Source organism: Scheffersomyces stipitis, chromosome 5, assembly GCF_000209165.1.
Source record: "Scheffersomyces stipitis CBS 6054 chromosome 5, complete sequence".
Classification (NCBI taxonomy): Eukaryota; Fungi; Ascomycota; class Pichiomycetes; order Serinales; family Debaryomycetaceae; genus Scheffersomyces; species Scheffersomyces stipitis.
Genome location: NC_009045.1, coordinates 105,268 through 125,859, shown reverse-complemented (window position 1 = coordinate 125,859; position 20,592 = coordinate 105,268). Strand labels below are relative to the sequence as shown.

Genomic DNA, 20,592 nt, shown 5'->3' with positions numbered 1-20,592 from the left:
TACAATGTTAATTCTTGGTTATAACCAGCTTATCATCCATGTATGGTCGTAAGACGTGTGGTATCTTGATGGACTCGGTTTCAGGATCGTAATTCTGTTCAATGATTGCGACTATGACTCTAGGCACTGCCATACATGTACCATTTAGAGTATGAACGTGGGCTACCTTCTGATCTTTTCTATTCTGACGAATTCCCAATCTTCTAGACTGATAATCTCCACAATTGGAAGAACTTGTCAATTCACCCCAGTTGCCTCTTCCTGGCATCCACGCTTCAATGTCGTATTTCTTTATGGCAGGAGATCCAAGATCAGAAGTTGCCATATTCAAAACTTTGGCACTGAGTCCCAACTCGGTGATGATTTCAGTTTGTAATTGTCTCAATTCTTCCAATTCCTGTGAAGAGTTTTCTGGAGTTGTAAAGTGGAAAAGCTCAACTTTTGTGAACTCGTGAACTCTGTAGAGCCCCTTGGTGTCTTTTCCACTTGCACCAGCCTCTGCCCTATATGATCTTGAGACACCAGCATATTTGATAGGGAAATTAGTACTTGTATCGAATACAGTTGATGAATGTAAGGCACCCAATGGAATCTCAGCAGTTCCTGTCAACGATCTATTTTCGTCTATCAATTCATAGATCTGCTTCTCATTATTCTGATCTTGAGGTTTGAATCCGCAGGCATGTACGATCTCAGATCTTACTATGGAAGGCGGTATTACCATCTTGTAGCCTCTTCGACGAGCCTTGGACAAGCCATATTGCACCAAAGCCTGTTCCAATAGAGCACCATCTCCGATCAAATAATACCACGATGAGCCCGAAACTCTCAGAGCAGTTTCAAAATCCATGATGTTCAACTTTTCACCAATCAATTTGTGGTCAAATTCGGTTTTGGGAAGCTTTCGCATAGCATCTTCTTCGGAGTCACAATGGATAAACTCGACAATGTCGTTTACTAGGGTGTCTTTTGGCACGGTCGAATCTAGAAGGTTTGGAAGCATCTCTGCCCTTCTGTATATTTCTTCAGTCAACGTTTTGGCTTCAACTTCGAGAGGCTTCAACTCTTCCTTGATGGAAGTGAGCCTATCTTTAATCGAAGAAGATTTTCCTTTCTTCATTTGCTCTCCCAATACGTTCCTTTCTCCACGCAAAAGGCTGATCTTCTGTGATAACTCAAGCTGCTTTGGTCGGTTCTCAACGATGTAATTGAGGCCGGTCAAATATTCTTCTGAAAGCATTCTTCTTCGGATAGACAGTTCATATTCTTCTTTGTTCGTTATGACTCCATTGATATCCAACTGAGGTCTTAGCAAAATCTCCGTATTTTTGGTCCCCACATGTCGACTAGCATTCCTATATATGCCAGCCGTTCTATTTCTACTTCGTATGACTTGTAGGAACATTAGACTCAGCAGACAACTGGGTTCATCAAATATTAGACTGCTAATAAATTGAATTTTTAATCTTCAAATTCTTAACTATGAGCTCTTTTTCTGTGCAATAAGTGCGAAGTTAGCCTATATCTGCAACAGTATTCAGTTAGGCTTCCGAGTGCTATCTGGAATTTATATGATACATTTTATTCTCTTACGATTAACAGACTGATTTTCTGTTGGCTGCTTCAATTGAAACCGTCACTGTTACTGATAGTATCTTGTATCATCTATTTCTCTTCTTGAGCTATTTTTCAGTATCTACTTATCAGGGATATTCATTGACAAAGACCATGTACATGGCAACTCATTTGTACTATATTAAGTATGAAGAATAACATGGACAAAATGTTTGTTTAGATGGAGTGAAGATTTTTAAGTTCTAATTAATTCACTTTATGTTGCAGCCAGATTTACTTCTGGATGCCTTGCGATAGACACCTTGCGATAGATGCTGGCACCTTTCATTAGAACAAAAGCGACGTTTTTGTAGGAGTCAAGGTCATAAATTCGAGGAATCAAAGAAGAATGTGATCTAATATTATTTCAATTGACAAAACAGATTATCATTGAGGAATCCTATCATAAATCATAGCTCTGGGAAGGAACATGAATTTAATTTGTACCTGTTCATAATGGACTATCCAATTTGCTTCCAAGCTAAAAAAGGATCATTTCTACAATTTAGTGAGATATTAAAATACTTTTCTAGGGATGTAAGCATATCTAAAGGTTGTTTTCTTGGAAAACCGACATTTGCCAACTAAATGATAGCTGCAACTGGCTATTTGCTATAAATCTCTGAACGCAACGATAAGCAAATTGTCTAAAAAGGCTGCGAAAATACAAAAATTTCAAAAAGATTACGCCTACATTTACATAAAATTACAATTTAAATTCATAAAACCATAGTATTACAATCTATAAATAATTTAAAATGAAGTGAAAAGTCATGAAATGGTCATTAGAGAAGATCCTTCTAGTAGAACATGAACTTCAATGCCTTCTTGAAAATGTTGGAATTTTTGAACCTCTCTGCTTCTTCTTGCTTTTCCAATGTCAATACTTCTTCATCAAAAATGGTTCTGCTGCTGTAAATATCGATGTTTTCTACCCTGATAAACAATTTCCAGTTCTTTGTGTATAACTTATGGCCAAAGTAGAACAAGATCAAAACAATTGCTCCAAGGTAGTTCTGGAAAAAGTTTTCGGCATCTGGCTTTCCTTCTCCAACTGGGTATAAAGCAATCCAGAATTGCGCAATCAACACAAGAACATACCAAATGATAGCATACCACGAACCCCAAACACCAGTAGAAGCAACGTAACCTAATGAGTCAAGGGAAATGTTGTTGTACTTCAATGCAGCTCTGAAACGGACGTGGGAAATACAGATACTGAACCAAGTGAAGATTTGAGAGAGACCAGAAATAGCCAATAACCAGTTGAACACTGTTTCTTGTTTCTTGTAGGCAGCGATGAAAGAGAAGAGACCAATGATTGAACATACCACCAAAGCTCTCAATGGTCTACCAGACCTGTCAATGTAGTTGAACCAAGTTGGGGCAAAACGTTGTTCAGCCAAAGATTGCAAAGTTCTGGAGGCAGAGTACAACGAAGAAGAAGCAACAGAAGTGACCGACAACAAAATGACAGCATTAATGATGGAAGGAACTGCCTTGACTCCATGCAAAGCGGCAGCCAACACGAATGGAGAAGCATGTGAACCGCCACCATGGGAACCCAAGAGTCTGTCGGAGGTGTATGGAACCAACAAACCGACAATAGTCAAAGAACCCAAGAAGATAACAAGGATTCTCCAGAAGATTAACTTACAAGCCGATGGAATGGACTGTCTTGGGTTCTTCTGCTCAGCAGCTGAGAGAGCAACGAATTCTGACTGGCCCAAAGAGAAAGCACCAGTGACAAAAACAGAACAAAGACCCTTGAAGTTGGTATAGAAACCAGGGTTGTGCCAGTATCTTCCTCCAATGAATTCCTTTTCTGGTCCGCCACCAACGTTAACGACTATACCCATGATAATGAAACCTACAATCATGAGGATCTTACAGGAACCCAAGATGAATTCACCTTGACCGTAACCCTTGGCACCGTTAAAGTTAATGAACAAGACAACAACGTAGCAAATAGTAACCCACACGTCAGGGTTGATGGAGGTGTTCCAGTATTCAATGGTCATAGCAGCAGTCACTAACTCGATGGCAATGACAGAAAGCCACTGGATACAGTAATTCCAAGTGATTGCAAAAGCCAAGGACTCGTCTACAAACTTTCTTGGGTAGTTGTTGTAACCACCAGAGAGATCAGAATAGTTGACAGCCATTTCACCAGCAGCTTGCAAGGTAGGATACAAGAAAGAACCAACAATGGCATAACCGATAAGAACGAATAATGGACCAGCCTTGCTCAAGACTCCACCAGAACCCACCAATAAACCAGTACCAAGACCAGTACACAAGGCCATCAACACCAAGTGACTCTTGGAGATACCTTTGGCAAGCTGCTTACCAGCACCAGTTTCATCGTAGGGTTGTCTTTTGAAGGAATCCTTGAACTTGCCCCAGCGAGTCAGCTCTTCTGAGAGTGGAGCCAGGATGTTAGAGGCAGAGTCAAACAAGCCAGAGTCAACTTTGACATCATTGCATTCTAAATCTTTTGACGACATGATAACGATATAACTGACTTATCTTTTTGCAGAGGATGTAATTGCACTATGAGTTATGAACCGGGTATGGACAGGGTTGGAAAACGACTCACAGTACAAATGAACTGGCAATCAGAAATGGTACACTTTGAATAGATGAAAAAATTTCTAAGCGGATCCTAAAAGTTATATATGGGACGCTACTCGAGTCACTGGCACTTGCGCTTTGAGAGCAAGAATTGCAAAAACGGAAGGAATAACCAACAGAAGTACTGTGTGAAGGCTCGGGGAGGTATAAGGGACTAATCGAATAGTACGACATCACAGCGGACGTTTCTTTTTTCGGTCAAAGTCCATAATTGTCTGTACGTGTCGGTCCTTATCGAGGGGTACTTCTGCCAATACCACGACGGACCGGCTATCCGCTGGGCATTGCAAAAAGAAAGACTTGTATATGGTGAGGTTGCGGCTCAGCAGCAATTGCCGTATTTGGCAGCTGTCAAGGCATTACAGAACTTTTTTCTTTTGCGATATTTTCTGGCAGTTTTTCCATAATTTTTTCCAGGAGCTGTATGGAAGTTCGTATTGCGGGTATACTTCCGACAGTTAAATTTCTATTTACAATACTATGAAGAATAGTAGTTCACATTGACCTGGATAGCATAAGCTCGTACACGGTTGTCAACAAGAAATGAGGTCACACCTGAAACCTACATTTCTTCGGGTCCTGTACTCGAGGTGGTGGTATAGGCATTTCGCAGTTACAACCGCTTTAGTTAGTTCACGGCGTAGCTAAGCGACACTACTATAAGGCATTGGTACATTTGCCGCTTACATTGAGCATCTCAGACTGTATGGAGTACCAACACCCTGCTTACAGGTCCGTTGCTTGAGGCAATGTCCTCTCCTCCGTTTATTGTGTGCAGACCATAGAGGTTGTTCCGGAACCGGCAAGATATGGTCTGTTCCGGCTATAGTATGACTCAGGAACACATCAACTTACTCAAGTGGAGTGGTCCAATTGCTAGCAAAGAACGTAGAATAGACACTGTCGAATTGAGAAATAATTTGTAGTTTTCGAAGTGGTGGAATAAAATAGTAAGGCTGAATTGTACCTTTCCTCCAAAATGCCTTGAGGTTTTGGAATAATGTTCGCTAACAAAGTGAGATGGCTGTGACTCAATACCACAAAACCCCCTGACCACTTTGAAATCACGACTCGCCTACGAGCTCCCCGGAAAAGGAGTTCTCCCACTCCCCCCACATTCTCCGGGAGAATAGTGTTTGGTGGCATGATATCCAATAGTGGATGTCATTATTCTAAATGAGATTGTTGTACCATGGCAACGAATTGTATTTGATCTAGTTTGACGTAGATAAGACTTCGTATAGTTAATCTTGGCGACGTCAATGAAGTTTATTACAACAAACCTACGGCAAATCATTATACTGTAATTTTATCTATTGTAGAAGTTCTATGTACAAGTTTCATAATGCCATTAAAAACCAAAATTACTTTTGTTGTGACGTCACAAGGAATCCTTGCCGATTATTTCCATTGCTCGCGAGTCTCCTTTGCTGAGCTCGTCGTTCTCCAACGCATCTGCAAGGCATTCCCAAGGATCACGGGTGCCTCCCCACTTCAATATGCTGTTTTTGTACTTCTCTCCCGCCTCTCTACTCCAAGGATCGTGTGCAAACAACCCATTCCAAATCTTCTCTGCGATGGCCCGATCCAACAAGTAGGAGTAATAAACGGCACCATACGAGAACAAGTGGGGAAACTTACCATGCCAAGTAGACCAGGTATCGGCAAAAACCTTCAACTTGGACTCAAGACTATGGTATATAGGCGTAGAGTCGAAGTTAGCAAAGTCTTCCGAAATAGTCCTGACGACATCTTCGCTGTGTAGAACTTGATCCAACATGGCCATCTTTGATTGCATGTAGGTTTCACATTCGTCTAACATCACTTTCTGTGTCTGGTGCTGAGCCAATAGTTTAGGAGATAATGGCTCGCCCGTTTCGTAGTGCTTTGCAATTTTACACAAGACTCGAGGGTCCTTACTGAAAGATTCCATTAGAACCGAGGGCAACTCTACGAAGTCAGTGGCACACCTCGTTCCAGAGAGGTTATGCAAGTCAGTACGTCCAATCATGGAATGCATGGCATGACCCATTTCATGGAAAACTGTATCCACTTGGTTCAACGAAAGTAATGTAGGCTTCTCGTTCTCTACGCCTGCAAATCTACCTATGTGACCATCATTTGATTTCTGAAAGTTACAAATCAACGAAATCACGGGGAGTTGTGACGTTTCGTCCTCATCCAATTGTACCAATTGTCTCATCTTGTCTTTCGTTTCGCTCTTAATATCTAAATTGAGCTTTCTCAGACAAACTATCGTGAAATGAGATGGTAAGACTTTGGGGGACCAGAAATCTAAATAGAGGAACCCTAGTTTCTTCTTTGTAGAATCGTCAACTACCGCAACTTTACGAACTTGGTTTTGATCCCACGTTTCTCCCTTGAGCGTTGCCACAGGCACAAACTCAACATTGTAGATCAGCTTAAATAATTCACTCAATCCCGCGACAATAGTGCCAACAGACAAGTATTCGTTGATGTTTTCTAACTCTTCCAAATTCTTGTTAGACGCTTTCTGGAGCTTTTCCAAGAGGTAATCCCTATCCCAGGGTTTAACTCCATCAATAATATCTTCAGTAGATGCCTTCTGTACCTGTGAAATCGTGGAATCATCTCTGTATTGGTACAACTTTTTGATTTCTTCAGTAACACCCTTTTCTCTCAACGACTTCTGTAAGTTAGTCAAAAATGTAACTACATTTTCGGGATTCTTGGCCATTTTATGTTCCAATTGATAGTGTGAAAAAGACTTGTAGCCCAACATTTTTGCCAACGTAGCTCTGTATTTGAGGAAGTTGTTAAGAGTAGCGATCTGCTCATCTGAAGAATTATGCAAAGAAATCCAGATCTCCCTTCTGATCAGCTCTATCGAACATGTGGTAAGGATCGTGAAGGGAATGTGGCCCACTAATGGGATGCTGATAGTTTGGGAAGAATGCTTGGAAGGAGGGGCCTTGGACTGGTAGCCGAGAATCTCCTTTTTCAAGTTTGAGTCCTCGAGTTGTTCAAACTCGTATCTAGGGATTTCACACCAGTATGACTTCAAGTTGTGGATTTCGTTGTTAAAACGTGATCCAAGTAAAGAGATCTCCTGGGTGATGGCTACAAAGTTATTCCTTGCAGAAGGGTTCATGTGGATTCCCGATCTTTCAAAGTCCTGTTTCAAGTACTCACCAACCTGAATTTCTTCTTCTGTTAGTTGGGCCGTCACAGAGGAATCGCTCAAAATGTCCCGGAGATTCTGGTACAACTCTACGTTTGTATTCAACTGGTTCATGTATTCGAACATGATTTCGTGGGTTTGCTGCGCAGCATTGACCCATTTTTGGGATGGGTGGGCTACTCTGATGAACTCAGCTACATCTATTACTCTACACAAGATGTCCGACAACTGATCCAACTTGTTGATATACGACAAACGGCCGGCTGGATCAGACTTCACATCGTGGAGCATTGATTCTACAAGCGACTTAGCTTCTCTTAGGGAGTTTTTCGAGAAGTCTATCAATCCATGGGGAGTCAGAAGATTATCGTTGCAGAACAATCCAGACCTGCGGAAGGAGAAGATGGCTGGAAGCAGCGAAACCTTGCCCGAAGTTTCTGCTGCAGACTTGGTGAAGCTGTTGAAGTACTTCTGGTCGTCGAAAATGTGACGAAGATGTGCCGAAGCACCATCACCAACAGAATCTGGCGACTTAGAGGAGTTGGATGAGCCTCCCTTGAGATCGGTGCGCAGTCTGAAATGTGACACCTTACCAGACACGGGCTTTGCCCGCGTGAGAAATGGTGTACTTCGAAGAAGCTGGCGCAGAAGACGCATCGTGAACACTGCTGTCTCTATACCTGGGATCCTTAGCGATACGGAAAGGCGTTTTCTCAAGAATAGGTGAGTGAAAAATAGCCCGCATCTGCTAGAATAAAAATTCACAGATTCTGGAGCATTCCTGTGTGCAAACAGTTCTTCTGCGAATAGAGAAGCAAGAGTAGAGTCAGAAGATAAAGATAAAGATAAGATGACGAGAGAGGTACAAACTTATAGATGCAAATAGGCCAAACGTCCATGGTAATCGGCAAGGAGTTATAGCTACCTATTGAAGTTCTTTGAACACAATTTTTCATTATCTTATTTGAAAATTTAGCCTTGTTATTGCAGGTTCTACAACTTCTACTTCTTACTCTACTATTTATAAAGAACAATATATGCGCATACTAAACTGTAATCAGGATCTCTATGACGTAAGGCGTCAACAATAGGAGTGAAATATAAATCCTCTGGAAGATACAATGTCGCCGATAAAACACAATTGACCACCTTCTACGAACTCAGCAAAGTCAAAGCTCAGCCAAGACAGCTTCTCATTGCCCAATTCGATCGTCTGCCTCTTCGCACCTCGCCGGCTCGCTCATTTTCCACCTTCCCAAACGGAGCTGGTCCACAAACTACAGAAGTTTAATCTACACTCTAACAAAACTTGTGTAAACCCCCCACTCAACCATTCGCAATAACCAACCTCCCAAGTTTCTTCCACCCCCACTTCGTCCTACCACCCTGAACAACCAAATTCTGCCCATCCACCACTTTTTCATTTGTTTACATTCAGATCACGTGACATCCCCACCGATCTGTAGTTAGCTGTCTTGATCTCGGTTTTCGATATCAACAACATTAGTGTATTTTCCTTTTCTTGGACTTCCCCTATCGCTGTTTCCTGCCGTCTAGAAACAGCTCATTATTGCTGTCTTCGTCTTTGGAATCTTCGCCATTGACAGCACCAGAATTGCGTCCATTGATATCGCCACTTTATGGAGTCACCTCTTAACTATAGCATTATTGGCATAAGGTTGGTTTGAGTATTGAATTAGTGAAACCGTAAATACTGTGAAGTTTTCAAATTTTGGAAATCTAGTGCCCATTACTGAATACAAGTCGAGCCCCATAAAACATAACTCACGTCGTCTCATATAGCATCATCATTATAACTGCCCTTGATATCAATCGTCTATTGTCCTTGCTTTCATACTATTTCATAAGTCATATCATCATATATACATTATAATGTCTTCAGACAACATCATACAAATGCAACGTCCACCACTACCAACACAGCAACAGCTGCAACTGCATCTTCAACAAAAACAAATCTCTCCCACACCCGTGAAGCGTACGGCTCGGGATTACCAGTTTGGAACAAGGATTGGTGAAGGTTCGTACTCCACTGTGTTTTCTGCAATGGATATCCACAACTCAAAGACATATGCTATCAAGGTTCTTTCCAAACGACATATTGTCAAGGAGGACAAGATCAAGTATGTCAACATCGAAAAGATAACGTTGCATCGTCTTGGTCAACAGCATCCTGGTATTGTTCAGTTGTACTACACATTTCAAGACGAAAAGAGTCTTTTCTTTGTGCTTGATTTTGCTGAATACGGGGAGCTTCTTTCAATTATCCGTAAGTTCGGCTCGTTATCAGAAGCTGTGCTGAAGTTCTACATGTGTCAGATTGTTGACGCTGTCAAATTCATTCATCTGAAGGGTGTGATCCATCGCGACTTGAAACCCGAAAACATCCTTGTAGCACACGATTTTAGTCTAAAGATCACCGACTTTGGTGCAGCCAAGCTTCTCGGAAACTCTGACGACAACGATGAGAAAATCGATTACAACTCCGTAGACGAAGCCCAGAACGTTCCGGTTAAGGTTAGTGATGAAGATCGTAAGGGTTCCTTTGTAGGTACGGCAGAGTACGTTTCGCCAGAGCTTCTCAAACACAACATTTGTGGATTTGAAGCTGATGTATGGGCTCTTGGATGTATTTTGTACCAGTTTTTTCACGGAGTACCACCGTTCAAGGGCAACACTGAGTACTTGACGTTCGAGAAAATTATCAATATCGATTACTCGTACCGTCTGAAGTACCCACTTCCTCCAGATGTAATCGAGATAATAGACAAAATCTTGTTGGCCGATCCCCAACAACGGTCTACAATACCTCAAATCCAAAAGAGCCGTTGGTTCCAAGACGTTCCCTGGGACGACCTCAATTTCATCTGGCATAGAAAAGTGCCCAGATTTGAGCCATTTGGCCCAGGCTCAAACAATGCACCTTCACCAGTAATGTCGACATTCAAAACAGGCTCCAATAGAAATATGAACAAGTCTAACTCGTACCAGCAATTGCATTCGCAAATCCAGCATTCAGACTTTGCTTACATTCCCTCTGTTGGTGTCAAGAAATCGTACCAGCCAGCTACTCGTATCAAAAAGAATATCGTTGCACCACAACAGCTTGGTCCACCAGCACAGATATTACAACAAACTCAGCAACAACCTCCACCCCCAGCACCACTCGTACCTCCAATCTCACCAACTCATCCTGCTTTTGTATCTGCACCATCTCCTCCTAGAACTCAAAACCAACACCATGCGCATGCTTACAGGGCCCAAATGCTCCAACAACCGAACATGACACTTCCACCAAGTCAACAGCAACAGCAACCACAGCAATCTCGTCTGGCAGATAGCAGAAACATAGCAATGAATACAAGCTTGTCTGTAGATAGCACTCCAAAGATATCTCCACCTCCACAAGCTCTGGATTCTCCCTCAAAAAGCCCTCACTATACAAACTTGCGTACCAATACAGCCTTTGCCATGACTAATAGTACATCTTCAAGCGATAGCAATAACCAGTCTTCTGATGGTCAGCTAGCTAGCGGCTCTAGTTCCGGTAGCGCTTCCAGTTCCAGAAATGTCTCTAGTTCTAAGCACAAATCGCAGCCTCAGCCTCCTGCGATTCCAAATCTGTTGGTAAGTGCCGCTGCTGCCGCTGCTGCTGGGAGTGGCATGAAGCAGGCGCAAAGACTGGCTCCTACTTTACCGCTGGCGAAGTTGGCAATTGCTACCAAGTCTAAAGAAGACTTGAAGCAGAAGACAACAAAAACCAAAATTATAGAAGCCAAGAATACTATAAAGTTCAAGGAAATCTCGAATCTATTGAGCCCCAATGAAAAAATCTTGAAGATGGACACGATATTGAAGCTGGAGTTGAGCAATAAGATCCTAAAGAGGCAACCAGCTGAACAGCTCGATGATTCCCTCATCGATGATTTGATCACAAAATACCTGAGGCAACTTGAGAAGAACGCTGAAGTTGTAGTCACTGTCATTACCAATTTAGCACGGGTCTTCTTTGTCACAGCTAGTTTGGGTGTAATGCTCGTAGACCTCAAGGCAAATAACGGCGGAGACTATCTGATGTATGATTATGAATTTGAGAGTCTAGCTGTTGACGATGATGGCAACGACAGCGAGGAAGTCTACGGCTATTTGATTCTAGAATTGATTAGAAAAGGCGGAGACTTGATCTTCTTGAAAAGAATCAGCGATTTCGAAAGATTATCGCTTGAAGATTCTGTCAAAGTTGTGGATAGAAGTGGGGATCAAGTTAAGCTAGGCAAGAACTATGGTTGGATCGACTGTTTGTTGATGGCCAAAGACATGGTTTCTCGAGAAAAAAGCCTGCCAGCCGTCCGAAAGGAGAAGTCTCCTACTCCTACACTGTCTCCATCTCTAAGTTCCAAATCAAGTTCAGTCCCTACTGCTGCATCTAAGAAGAAACCTACAAAGACGACTGCAGTTCCAAAAAAGCCCAAGAAATCAACAGTACAAACTAATACTGGCAGAAGCAGTAGCACCACCACTAACAAGACAATCATAGCACAACCGACTGCTGCCAAACCGATGAGCAAGTTTGCCTATGCCGCTGCTGCAGCCGCTCACAAATAGATTTCTTACATTTTCTATAGATATATAGACTGTAGAATAAAAGTGGAAATGCATTATTTACAGGGCGAGAAAGAGAGAGTTCCAAAGACCGATTGCTATATACGACTGTCAACTAATATTGTCGGATTGGTTGCTATTCTTTCATAGGTATAATAGGATGCTAAGTTACAGTTGTTTAATAACAGAATCTAACTTCTTGAACTGAGCTAACCAGTCGTTATAATAGCACTTATCGTTAAGGACGTGACTTGTTTGCTCCCTGATGATGGATTCAACATTCTTCTGGTTGCTGACCCAGTTGTCGATGTAGTCGCATTGAGCGTACTGCTGCTCGAGCTTCTGGTTGTATGACTTTTCAGCATAAGGATCCAACCTCAAATTGAAAGTCTGGGGTAGCAAATTGTCGTGAGCCGCACCGCCCTGAGGCTCTTCGTGATTTACGTGGATTCCCAGGGCAGTTTTTTTCCTGAAGTCAGCAGCGTAATTCTCACAGAAGGTGATCAACTGGGCTCTGGCTTGCCATTGGGGAACGATCGTAGAGGCGAAGTAATCGTCACAACCTGCTGGAGTTTTGACTTCATTGAGATGTTGCCTGATAGTGTCATCTGAAGCTAGACGAGAAAGACGGAGAAATGCTGATATTCGCGATGATTCATGGCAATTCTGGGGAGTTAGCAAGGATGGTGGCACTAGCAGTTGCGACAGAAGAGATGCTGTCATTGGGGTATTGAGTAGGTAATTCACTTTGGCTGTAGTACGTAGGAATCGGAAGGGGAAGTGAAAAGACAATATCGTAGAAGTTGAATTGGAAAAGAAGGAGTGGCGAAGAAAGAGTAAATTCTTGAATAGATGTTAGTAGTGGCAATTCTGAAAAGACCATGAGGCTCCCCGTAGAAGAAAAATATTAGCGAGAGAAAAGACTTAATAGAAATTACCGACAGTGAGACTGCGAGCCCCAACTTTTGTTTTGTAATCTTACTTTGGAAAAAAATATCACAGAGTACTCTGCCATTTGCTTCTCAATTGCTCTATAAATTGCACAACTTATTCTTGTATACGTGTTGATGCTGAATGCTAACTTTGAGAAAGAAAGAACACCCTGAACAGACAGTTCAAATACCCTTGATCTTACTCCCAAATATTGTCCCGCTATTTTCTCCCTGTCCCGCAATCTTGCATACGAACTTTCAGCTGCCATTCTTCCCTCGCTAAATATCCGCTAATCGCGATTTTTCTATCAGATCTGCAACCGTTTCCTTTTAACGTTCATTGTTCTATTTCTATTCTTTTCTCTTTTATTCTCATTCTCTCCTTGTACACTTACGATATCATGTCTGACCAACAGCTTCCAGATCCCGTGGTTCAGCATGCATTTGTCTCAGCTCTTTCCAAGCACTTGGAATTGGTAGAAACTTCGTTAAAATCGCAGAGCTTTCCCGCTGGCCAGACGGAAGAGGAAACCATCCAGTTCCAGGATTTGGCCAACGACCTCAACCAGGTTAGAACAGCTAGTCTTTCCAAGATATGCTTGTACAATGACTACTTATACTGGAAGAAACATCCCAAATACCCCCAGAACGCCACAGCTACGATGGCTGACTATGCCCGCCTGTCCCCCTCTGGAATTTCAGTCGAACTCGCTAAGAACCTCTTGGGCCCAGAACAAGCCGCTTACGATGTACCATGGAAAACTGAAACAATTGATATAATTAGCAGTATCGAGGGAATTGGCTCTGAAACGAGCAGACCCAATACCACAGCACCGTTTGAAATTGGTACTTCAGCTAACGGTAGCTCTGCTAACACCGAGTCAGGGATTGCCTCTAATGTCAGCGAATCACCATTCATATCCGAGATCTCACCATCTCGAACCTCCCAGCTCAAAAATAAGTTGTATCTCATCTTGTGTCAAGCTGTATCGACCGTCAAGTTGGCAGATCCTCATGTTAGCTCTCTTCCCGATTCTCAACTCCTCTCATACTGTGCTAGTAAGTTTCTCAGCGAGGCACCTGTTGTCACAGGAATTCCATTTTCATCACAAATGGAATCGAAAATCACAGTAGTGCAGCAGTTTCTTGAAAAAGACAACTCGAAAGGTCTTGCTCCTCGTATTATCTATACTGCCTTCAAGGGATTGCTTCATTACACAATCAACTACGTCGTTACTGATTCGTCAGCTACAGTATCGAACACGGAGTTGACAAACAAGCTTCGTGAACAAGGTAATAACTTGATGTCGAATCTGGCCTTTGCCCAGGCCATCAAAGTGTACACCAATGCCTTGGATGTAGCTCGTCTATCATCTCACGAATCAATTCCTCAGTTACTCACCAATAGAGCCATAGCATATATTGGTTTGTATTGCTTCATTGAAGCCATCGAGGACTTGAACCGAGCCGTTTGTTTCGACAGAACGTTCACCCCAGCATGGACTCAATTGGGATATTGCCACCTCTATATGGGTAGTGGACTAACAGCGTTGAAATGCTATCTTCTCGCTTTGAAATGTACGGCTGGAGAAATATTGCCTGTGGATTTCCCAGCGAATAACGCAGAATTGAGAACTGCTTATCGCGCTTCCAAAATCAAGGCAGTACTTCCTCAATTTGTCCTGAGGCTCTGTCAATCAATCGCGTTAACAGAAAAGAGAGCTTACCAACTGTACGAGTCATCAGCTCAGATAAGACAAACTGCTAGCGAAGTACGTAAAACTCTCGCTCTCTTGCGCGCAGAATGTTCTGAAGAGGACCGTGATTACTTTGCGTATTTCCCCAACTTGCGAGACTCCAATTTGCGGAACATGGCTGATAGAGCCAACCGTGCTCGTCCCAATATCTTGAGTCCAGAAGTGGCCCAGAACATGATGTCTAGTACAGGTGTAGAAACTGTTCAAATACCTAGAGAAACTGTGGAAGGTCGAGCTGTTAGCAATGATGCTGCTCAACTGGCTGCCGTAGCGGCCGCAGCAGCCGCGGCAGCAGGAGCTATACCAACTGTAACACCTAGAAGACCAATGCCCCAAACATTGAGAACCAATGCTAGTGCAGTTGTAAATAATGCTACAACATCCGGTGCTACTGGTGCTAGTTCTGGAGCAAGACCTAGTGCAAACCCTGCAGTGAACACTGTCATAACAACTCCTGATGGTAGAATTTCTACTACCAACAATTTTGCATCAGCACAGTTTCCGCCAGTGCGTGACTTCTTTAACAATTTTGGCGCATACATGGAAGACGATAATGAACACAGTAGACCAACACAAGAGCTGCCACAAACAGGGGACCGAGCACCGAGTCCTTCTGTTAGAGCTTACACAATGCATACATCTGGCACTCCAGAAAACATGTTCAGGGATGTCATACAGGGACTTGGAACCGTAATTTCGACATTCACACAAGAACAATCACCGCCTGCTTCTGTATTACAGCACCCGAGTGTTTCAGCAGCGCAGAGAGCAGCACGAGCAGCACAGTCGGCCGCACAAGCTGCACATCGTGTTGGACAAGTTTTAACTCGTGATAGAAGCGGAAACACCTCTGGAACTCCTGCCACGCGAGCCAATCAACCAAGTCAATCTCCTACTGACGAAGACATAGATATGCCGGATGATTTAGACTAGAAAAATTTTGGCGGATGACTGATGTTAAATGATTACCCTAGATGCTTATTCTGACAAGGACTAACAACTACAATTGCCTCTCTTCCTGATATATGTATATATATATTAATGAAACACAAAAATGCTGGGTGACAACATCGTACTATAGAACAAAATAAGAAGTCATGGGCTCCAAGGCAAGTAAACTTCTAAGATGGTTGGTTGGTGAACTTGAGAATCAAAGTCATGAATGTAGTAAATGCAAAAAGTAAAGTAAAAGTTACAGAAGAAAGCGTACTGGTGATGCTGTCTACTTCTTTTCTTTCTTGGACTTCTTATCTTTCTTATCTTTCTTTTCCTTCTTTTCCTTCTTCTCCTTCTTTTCCTTCTTCTCCTTCTTCTCCTTCTTGGACTTCTTGTCTTCTTCTTCTTCGTCGTCATCTTCTCTCTTTCTCTTCTTGTCCTTCTTTTCTTTCTTTTCTTTCTTTTCCTTCTTTTCCTTCTTGGTGTCGATTTCTTCGGTGTCCGATTCGTCGTCCGAGTCAACTTCAGCAGTTGGAGCGTCGGCGTCAGCGTTGTATGCACGGGCTTCCGTTATGTCAACCTTTGGTTGTTCTCTGACAACCTTCGAGGTGGTTCTCAAGTCACGGCCTTCGAGAGCACTCAATCTAGATTCTACCTTGGCTCTGACTTCCAAACCAAAGTCACCGGAGTCGTCTCTTTCTTCAGCAAGAGAGTCGTATCTCAAGGCCACGGCAGCCTTAGCAGCCAACACTCTGGCAATCTTACCCTTGTTCTTACCGGATGCTTGACCAACCAATGAGGCATGGTACAACAAACCGTACTTTGGTGTGTCGTGCTTGGTCTTCAAGGCTCTGAACAAAGCCTTTTCAGCACCCAAGATTTGGATGGTCGAAGCTGGAGCCTTAGCCAAAGAGGTCAATGAACCAGCGTGGGCAATCAATCTGGCTCCGACTAACTCACCAACCAAGGCAGTCAAGTTTGGTGCGATAGCCTTCATACGCGAAGACAAGTAGTTGGACAATTGCTCTCTGTAAGCAGCAAAGTCAACAATCTGTTCGGCAAGAGCTCTGATGTTTTCCAAATCAATTGCAGTGATTTCAGTACCCATAGAAACTTCAGCGGCAGATTTGACTTGTTCTTCCAATTCCTCTGGAAGAATTTCCGACAAATCAGTTTCCGAGGCATTGGATCTAACACCCATGGTCAAGATGATTCTGGCATAAGCTACGGAGTCGACAATCATCTTGGCCAACTCTGGAAAGTGCCAGCCATACCATTCCTTACATCTCATGGCGTAGGTGTTCAATTCCTTGTCTAAATCGTCCAACAAAGCAATGGCTTGTACAATCATAGTGTCGACCTTGTCGGCAGAGAATTTCAACTTGTGACGGCCAATGGAATGGGCCAAACCCAATGACATTTGCTTCAACATGGAGTCATCCAAGCCTGGCAACAATTCAGGCAAGAATTCTCTGATTGCTCTGTGCAAGTCCAACGAGGCAGCATCTGATACAACCGAGAAGTTCAAGCCCAACTTGTTGATGGCATTACCCAATTTGGCTTCAGAAACGATCAAAGTAGCCTTCTTGTCGGACTTGGCATCTTCCAACATCTTCTTCAAGGAGTCAGAGACACGGCCCTCGATGACAGCGTTAGCCTCTTCTAAGGCATTAGCAGCTGATTGGAACTTTTCAAAACGGTGGATCTTGAACTGCTCAGCAACCTTGTCGGCAGTGTTCAAATCTTCGATTAAAGAAGATGACTTGTGGATCTTCTTATCGGAAGCCTTCAAGAGGGCGTATCCGGCAGCAGTTTCGGTCAATACGTAGGCCATTTTGTACTGTTGTAGGTAAATATAGATGGTATCAAGGTAGGAAAATTACTGGAATGAAAATACCTGTTTTATCGATTCTTCTTAGTTGATGCTAGGGAGATCCTCTTATAGAACCTTCTTACAACAGATGATTCAGTTCCGAATAACGGTTGCTACAAACAATATATGAACAAAGTAGTTGGCTTTCTCACAGAAATGAATAATTGAGATGAGATAAAATTCAGCTTGACTGAAAAATTCTGGTCGATGAGGTTTAAAATTTTTCCCGGTTCAACTTCCGGGGAGAAGAGAGTGCACCGGGGGTGAAAAGTATAGTCGGAAATGAAGATGCAGACAAGATAGTGATTTCCGACCGGTTGCAACAAAGAAGTGAATGGATAAGAGATTCAGTCATAAAGACAGGGATGGAGATTATCCATAATTGCTACTGAATTACATTATTGGAGATATCAAGCAATGAAATGAAATATACATAAAGATTTGTTTTTTTTTTTGCTGTTCAGATCGTTATGTATAGTTGAAATCTTCTTGATCTGAGCTATACATGCGATAGATAAATCTACTTTTAACCCATATATCTATTCCAAATTGATAGGGATATAACCACCTACTGGATTTACTCCTTTCATAGTGAGTTCTAGGAATTATTGAGAAATACGTGGCAAACATACAAGTTAGACATAGCTGAGAATGCTAAGAATGAGTTACACTACTATATGAAATCGACTTGTCTATCTTGTATGTTAGATACTGATATCGTCTTTCTTGCCAGTTTAATGCTGTGCCTCTTCTTCATAACTATGTTCTCATTCTTGTTGACCTATTTTCTCACTTTCCACATATACTCTTGATTCTTCTCTCTTGCTTCCATATTCTGTCTAAATTTTCGCAGCTATTTTCTACGCACAAACGCGCGGTTGCTTTATTTACCAGATGATTTCATATATCGGTTGATTGTCTCTTCTCAACAACAGCTTTCACTACTTCTGTTGCATTCATAGACAATGGAGAAACGGCAACTCCCAGAACAAAGGGATGTCACGGCGAAAAGGGCCAAACCAGAAATTCCCATCTCCGAGAAAATACGGCCTATAAAACTAGCAAACAAAACCAAGACGAAGTACTTCTTTGGCCCCATAAATAGACTAACTGTTGCCAATGCTTCACGAAATGAAGCTGATTTAAGTTGTGAAGATGATAAGCCTTTTGACGGAATGTTTTCAAGCGATGCAGACAAATTTAATCACCAGAATAAAGAAAATGAAGAAGTGGAACAAGAAATCCAAAATCACATTAGAAGGCAAAGCCATAAGCTGAAAGATCATCAGGAGAAGAGTCAAGATTCACATGATTCACAAGAACTCCAAGTAGACATTCACACACAGAACAGAAGGGACCAGCCACATATAACCATAGATCTCCAGAGCTCTGACGACAGTTTTGAAGGTATCAAATGGAGAACTACTCCGAAACGAAACGGTATTCGCAACAACATGAGCAATAATCATAAACAAAAAGATCGTCTTCCTTCTTCGCCTCTCAAACATTCAATCAGTATTCAAAAGGAAGAAATCGAACCTATAAACGAACAAACAAATTCTGTCCTCTCGAAATATGGTGCTGATTTCCACAATATCCTTTCGCAATCTCCGAATTTGCAAAGGGCCCATTCAGATATCGCGTCTTCTAATTCGAATAGTGTATCAACTTCTCCTTTCTTGCAGTCTCCATCATTACCACGCTCAAAGACTACGGGCCTAGATTCGTTAGTAGCCAACAGGTCCATGCCATCTAAGCCAGTAAAAGATGTTGCATTGCCAGAAACCAATGCACCTAACACTGCTACAAATGCATTGAATAGTTGGATAGACAAGTTTGACATGAGCATGCCAAATCATGACTGTATTCAAACAACAGACACAATACAAGAGGACTCTTTATCCACGCCAGGGAATTTTGATAGAATTCCACACTCCTCGTCTCCTCCTTCTCCTTCAAAGCAGGTTCAAAAGATAGATAATTCGGCAGACGAGTTTGACGTTTCGACAGACCCTTTTTCTGATGATGACGAAGATCTTGTACTAGCGATTGATGCCGAGGCAGCGAAATCCAACTTTACAATGGCCATTGAATCCGGGCCTATGGTCAATGAAAACACTAAGCCGACTTCGAATTGTGTAGGAAATCTAATTGATATTAATACCGATTCAGATGACCCATTTTCAGATGATGACTCTGAGCTAATACACGCTATGGATGCCAAAAGTGGTAAGACTCTGATTCTGTCAGATCTGCTGAAATATTCTAGATCATTTCAAGACGGCGTGAAAAAGTTTGAACAGATGCAAGTTTCTCGTCTGAAACTGAAAATGAAAGAAGAACTCGTCGACATATCTTACTGTAGACCCGATCTAAAGAGATATCAGATTACGAGCATAACGGAAGGCAGTATCAAATCGTCTTGTCGAACTAAAAGACAGCTTATATTGGACGTAATTGAATCAGGTCAAGCCAAACTGACAATAATATTACAAGATGACCCGTCTGAATTGGCTTTAGAGGTAGACGATATCATTCATGTTATAATAACCCATAAGGATAGTCCCAGATTGGTGGACAACACTCACAATATTCTCATTTGGAACCCTGATGTTTTGCTTTCTTCAACTTTGGTGGCTCTGCAGTTAAATTGTCCAAGAAAGTCAGTGATTCTGAACCGTTTTAGCTTCCCAGGGTTGCTGTCTATCCCGCTCATTGTAGGAGAAATCATTCATCAGATTTTTCAGGAGTGTTTCAGAACAGAAAACTGGGATGGACAATTCATGGAGGAGAAAATGAACGAATACCTCGATGACTATCGTACAACTATTTATTCCATTAACGAAACTGTCGAGGTTGTACAAGATACGATTATCAGCCAATTACCCTACTTGCGAACTTGGTTCGATAAATACTACAAGTCCAAAGAATTGACTTCTGGCAATGTTGTAGAGGCACCTTATGATGCTGGCAATGTTCAATTTTCTGTGGATGATGCATTGGATATCGAGGAAGATATCTGGTCTCCCACATTTGGCCTCAAGGGTAAAATAGACGTTA

General features: G+C 42.3%; 7 protein-coding genes across 7 annotated transcripts; 2 read left to right on the top strand and 5 right to left on the bottom strand. All coding sequences in view use genetic code 12, as the record gives it.

Moving 5' to 3' along the window:
- Positions 1-7: 7 nt before the first annotated feature.
- Positions 8-1,405, bottom strand: DIA4 (seryl-tRNA synthase-like protein; the record flags this gene model as incomplete). The annotated part of the gene is made up of 1 exon (XM_001384641.1): positions 8-1,405. One exon carries the CDS (start codon positions 1,403-1,405, stop codon positions 8-10), a length of 1,398 nt encoding a protein of 465 aa, XP_001384678.2.
- A 924-nt stretch (positions 1,406-2,329) lies between these two features.
- GNP2 (high-affinity glutamine permease) lies at positions 2,330-4,232 on the bottom strand. The gene has a single exon (XM_001384640.1). It carries the CDS (start codon positions 4,119-4,121, stop codon positions 2,415-2,417), a length of 1,707 nt encoding a protein of 568 aa, XP_001384677.2. The 5' UTR covers positions 4,122-4,232; the 3' UTR covers positions 2,330-2,414.
- Positions 4,233-5,544: 1,312 nt separating this feature from the next.
- Positions 5,545-8,094, bottom strand: OCT1 (mitochondrial intermediate peptidase involved in protein import). The gene has a single exon (XM_001384639.1). The coding sequence runs from the start codon at positions 8,066-8,068 to the stop codon at positions 5,630-5,632; it is 2,439 nt and encodes an 812-aa protein (XP_001384676.2). The 5' UTR covers positions 8,069-8,094; the 3' UTR covers positions 5,545-5,629.
- A 1,234-nt stretch (positions 8,095-9,328) lies between these two features.
- PKH2 (aspartic proteinase precursor) lies at positions 9,329-12,128 on the top strand (the record flags this gene model as incomplete). Its single annotated transcript, XM_001385006.1, is given in 4 exon segments — positions 9,329-9,937; positions 9,950-10,760; positions 10,842-11,939; positions 11,970-12,128. The coding sequence occupies 4 exon segments, from the start codon at positions 9,329-9,331 to the stop codon at positions 12,035-12,037; spliced, it is 2,586 nt and encodes an 861-aa protein (XP_001385043.2).
- A 74-nt stretch (positions 12,129-12,202) lies between these two features.
- On the bottom strand, positions 12,203-12,757 carry PICST_36152 (predicted protein; the record flags this gene model as incomplete). Its single annotated transcript, XM_001384638.1, has 1 exon — positions 12,203-12,757. One exon carries the CDS (start codon positions 12,755-12,757, stop codon positions 12,203-12,205), a length of 555 nt encoding a protein of 184 aa, XP_001384675.2.
- Positions 12,758-13,367: 610 nt separating this feature from the next.
- On the top strand, positions 13,368-15,656 carry PICST_31875 (predicted protein; the record flags this gene model as incomplete). Its single annotated transcript, XM_001385005.1, has 1 exon — positions 13,368-15,656. The coding sequence occupies one exon, from the start codon at positions 13,368-13,370 to the stop codon at positions 15,654-15,656; it is 2,289 nt and encodes a 762-aa protein (XP_001385042.2).
- An 87-nt stretch (positions 15,657-15,743) lies between these two features.
- NOP58 (part of small (ribosomal) subunit (SSU) processosome; U3 snoRNP protein) lies at positions 15,744-17,665 on the bottom strand. Its single transcript, XM_001384637.1, has one exon. It carries the CDS (start codon positions 17,491-17,493, stop codon positions 15,946-15,948), a length of 1,548 nt encoding a protein of 515 aa, XP_001384674.1. The 5' UTR covers positions 17,494-17,665; the 3' UTR covers positions 15,744-15,945.
- Between the last annotated feature and the right edge of the window lie 2,927 nt (positions 17,666-20,592).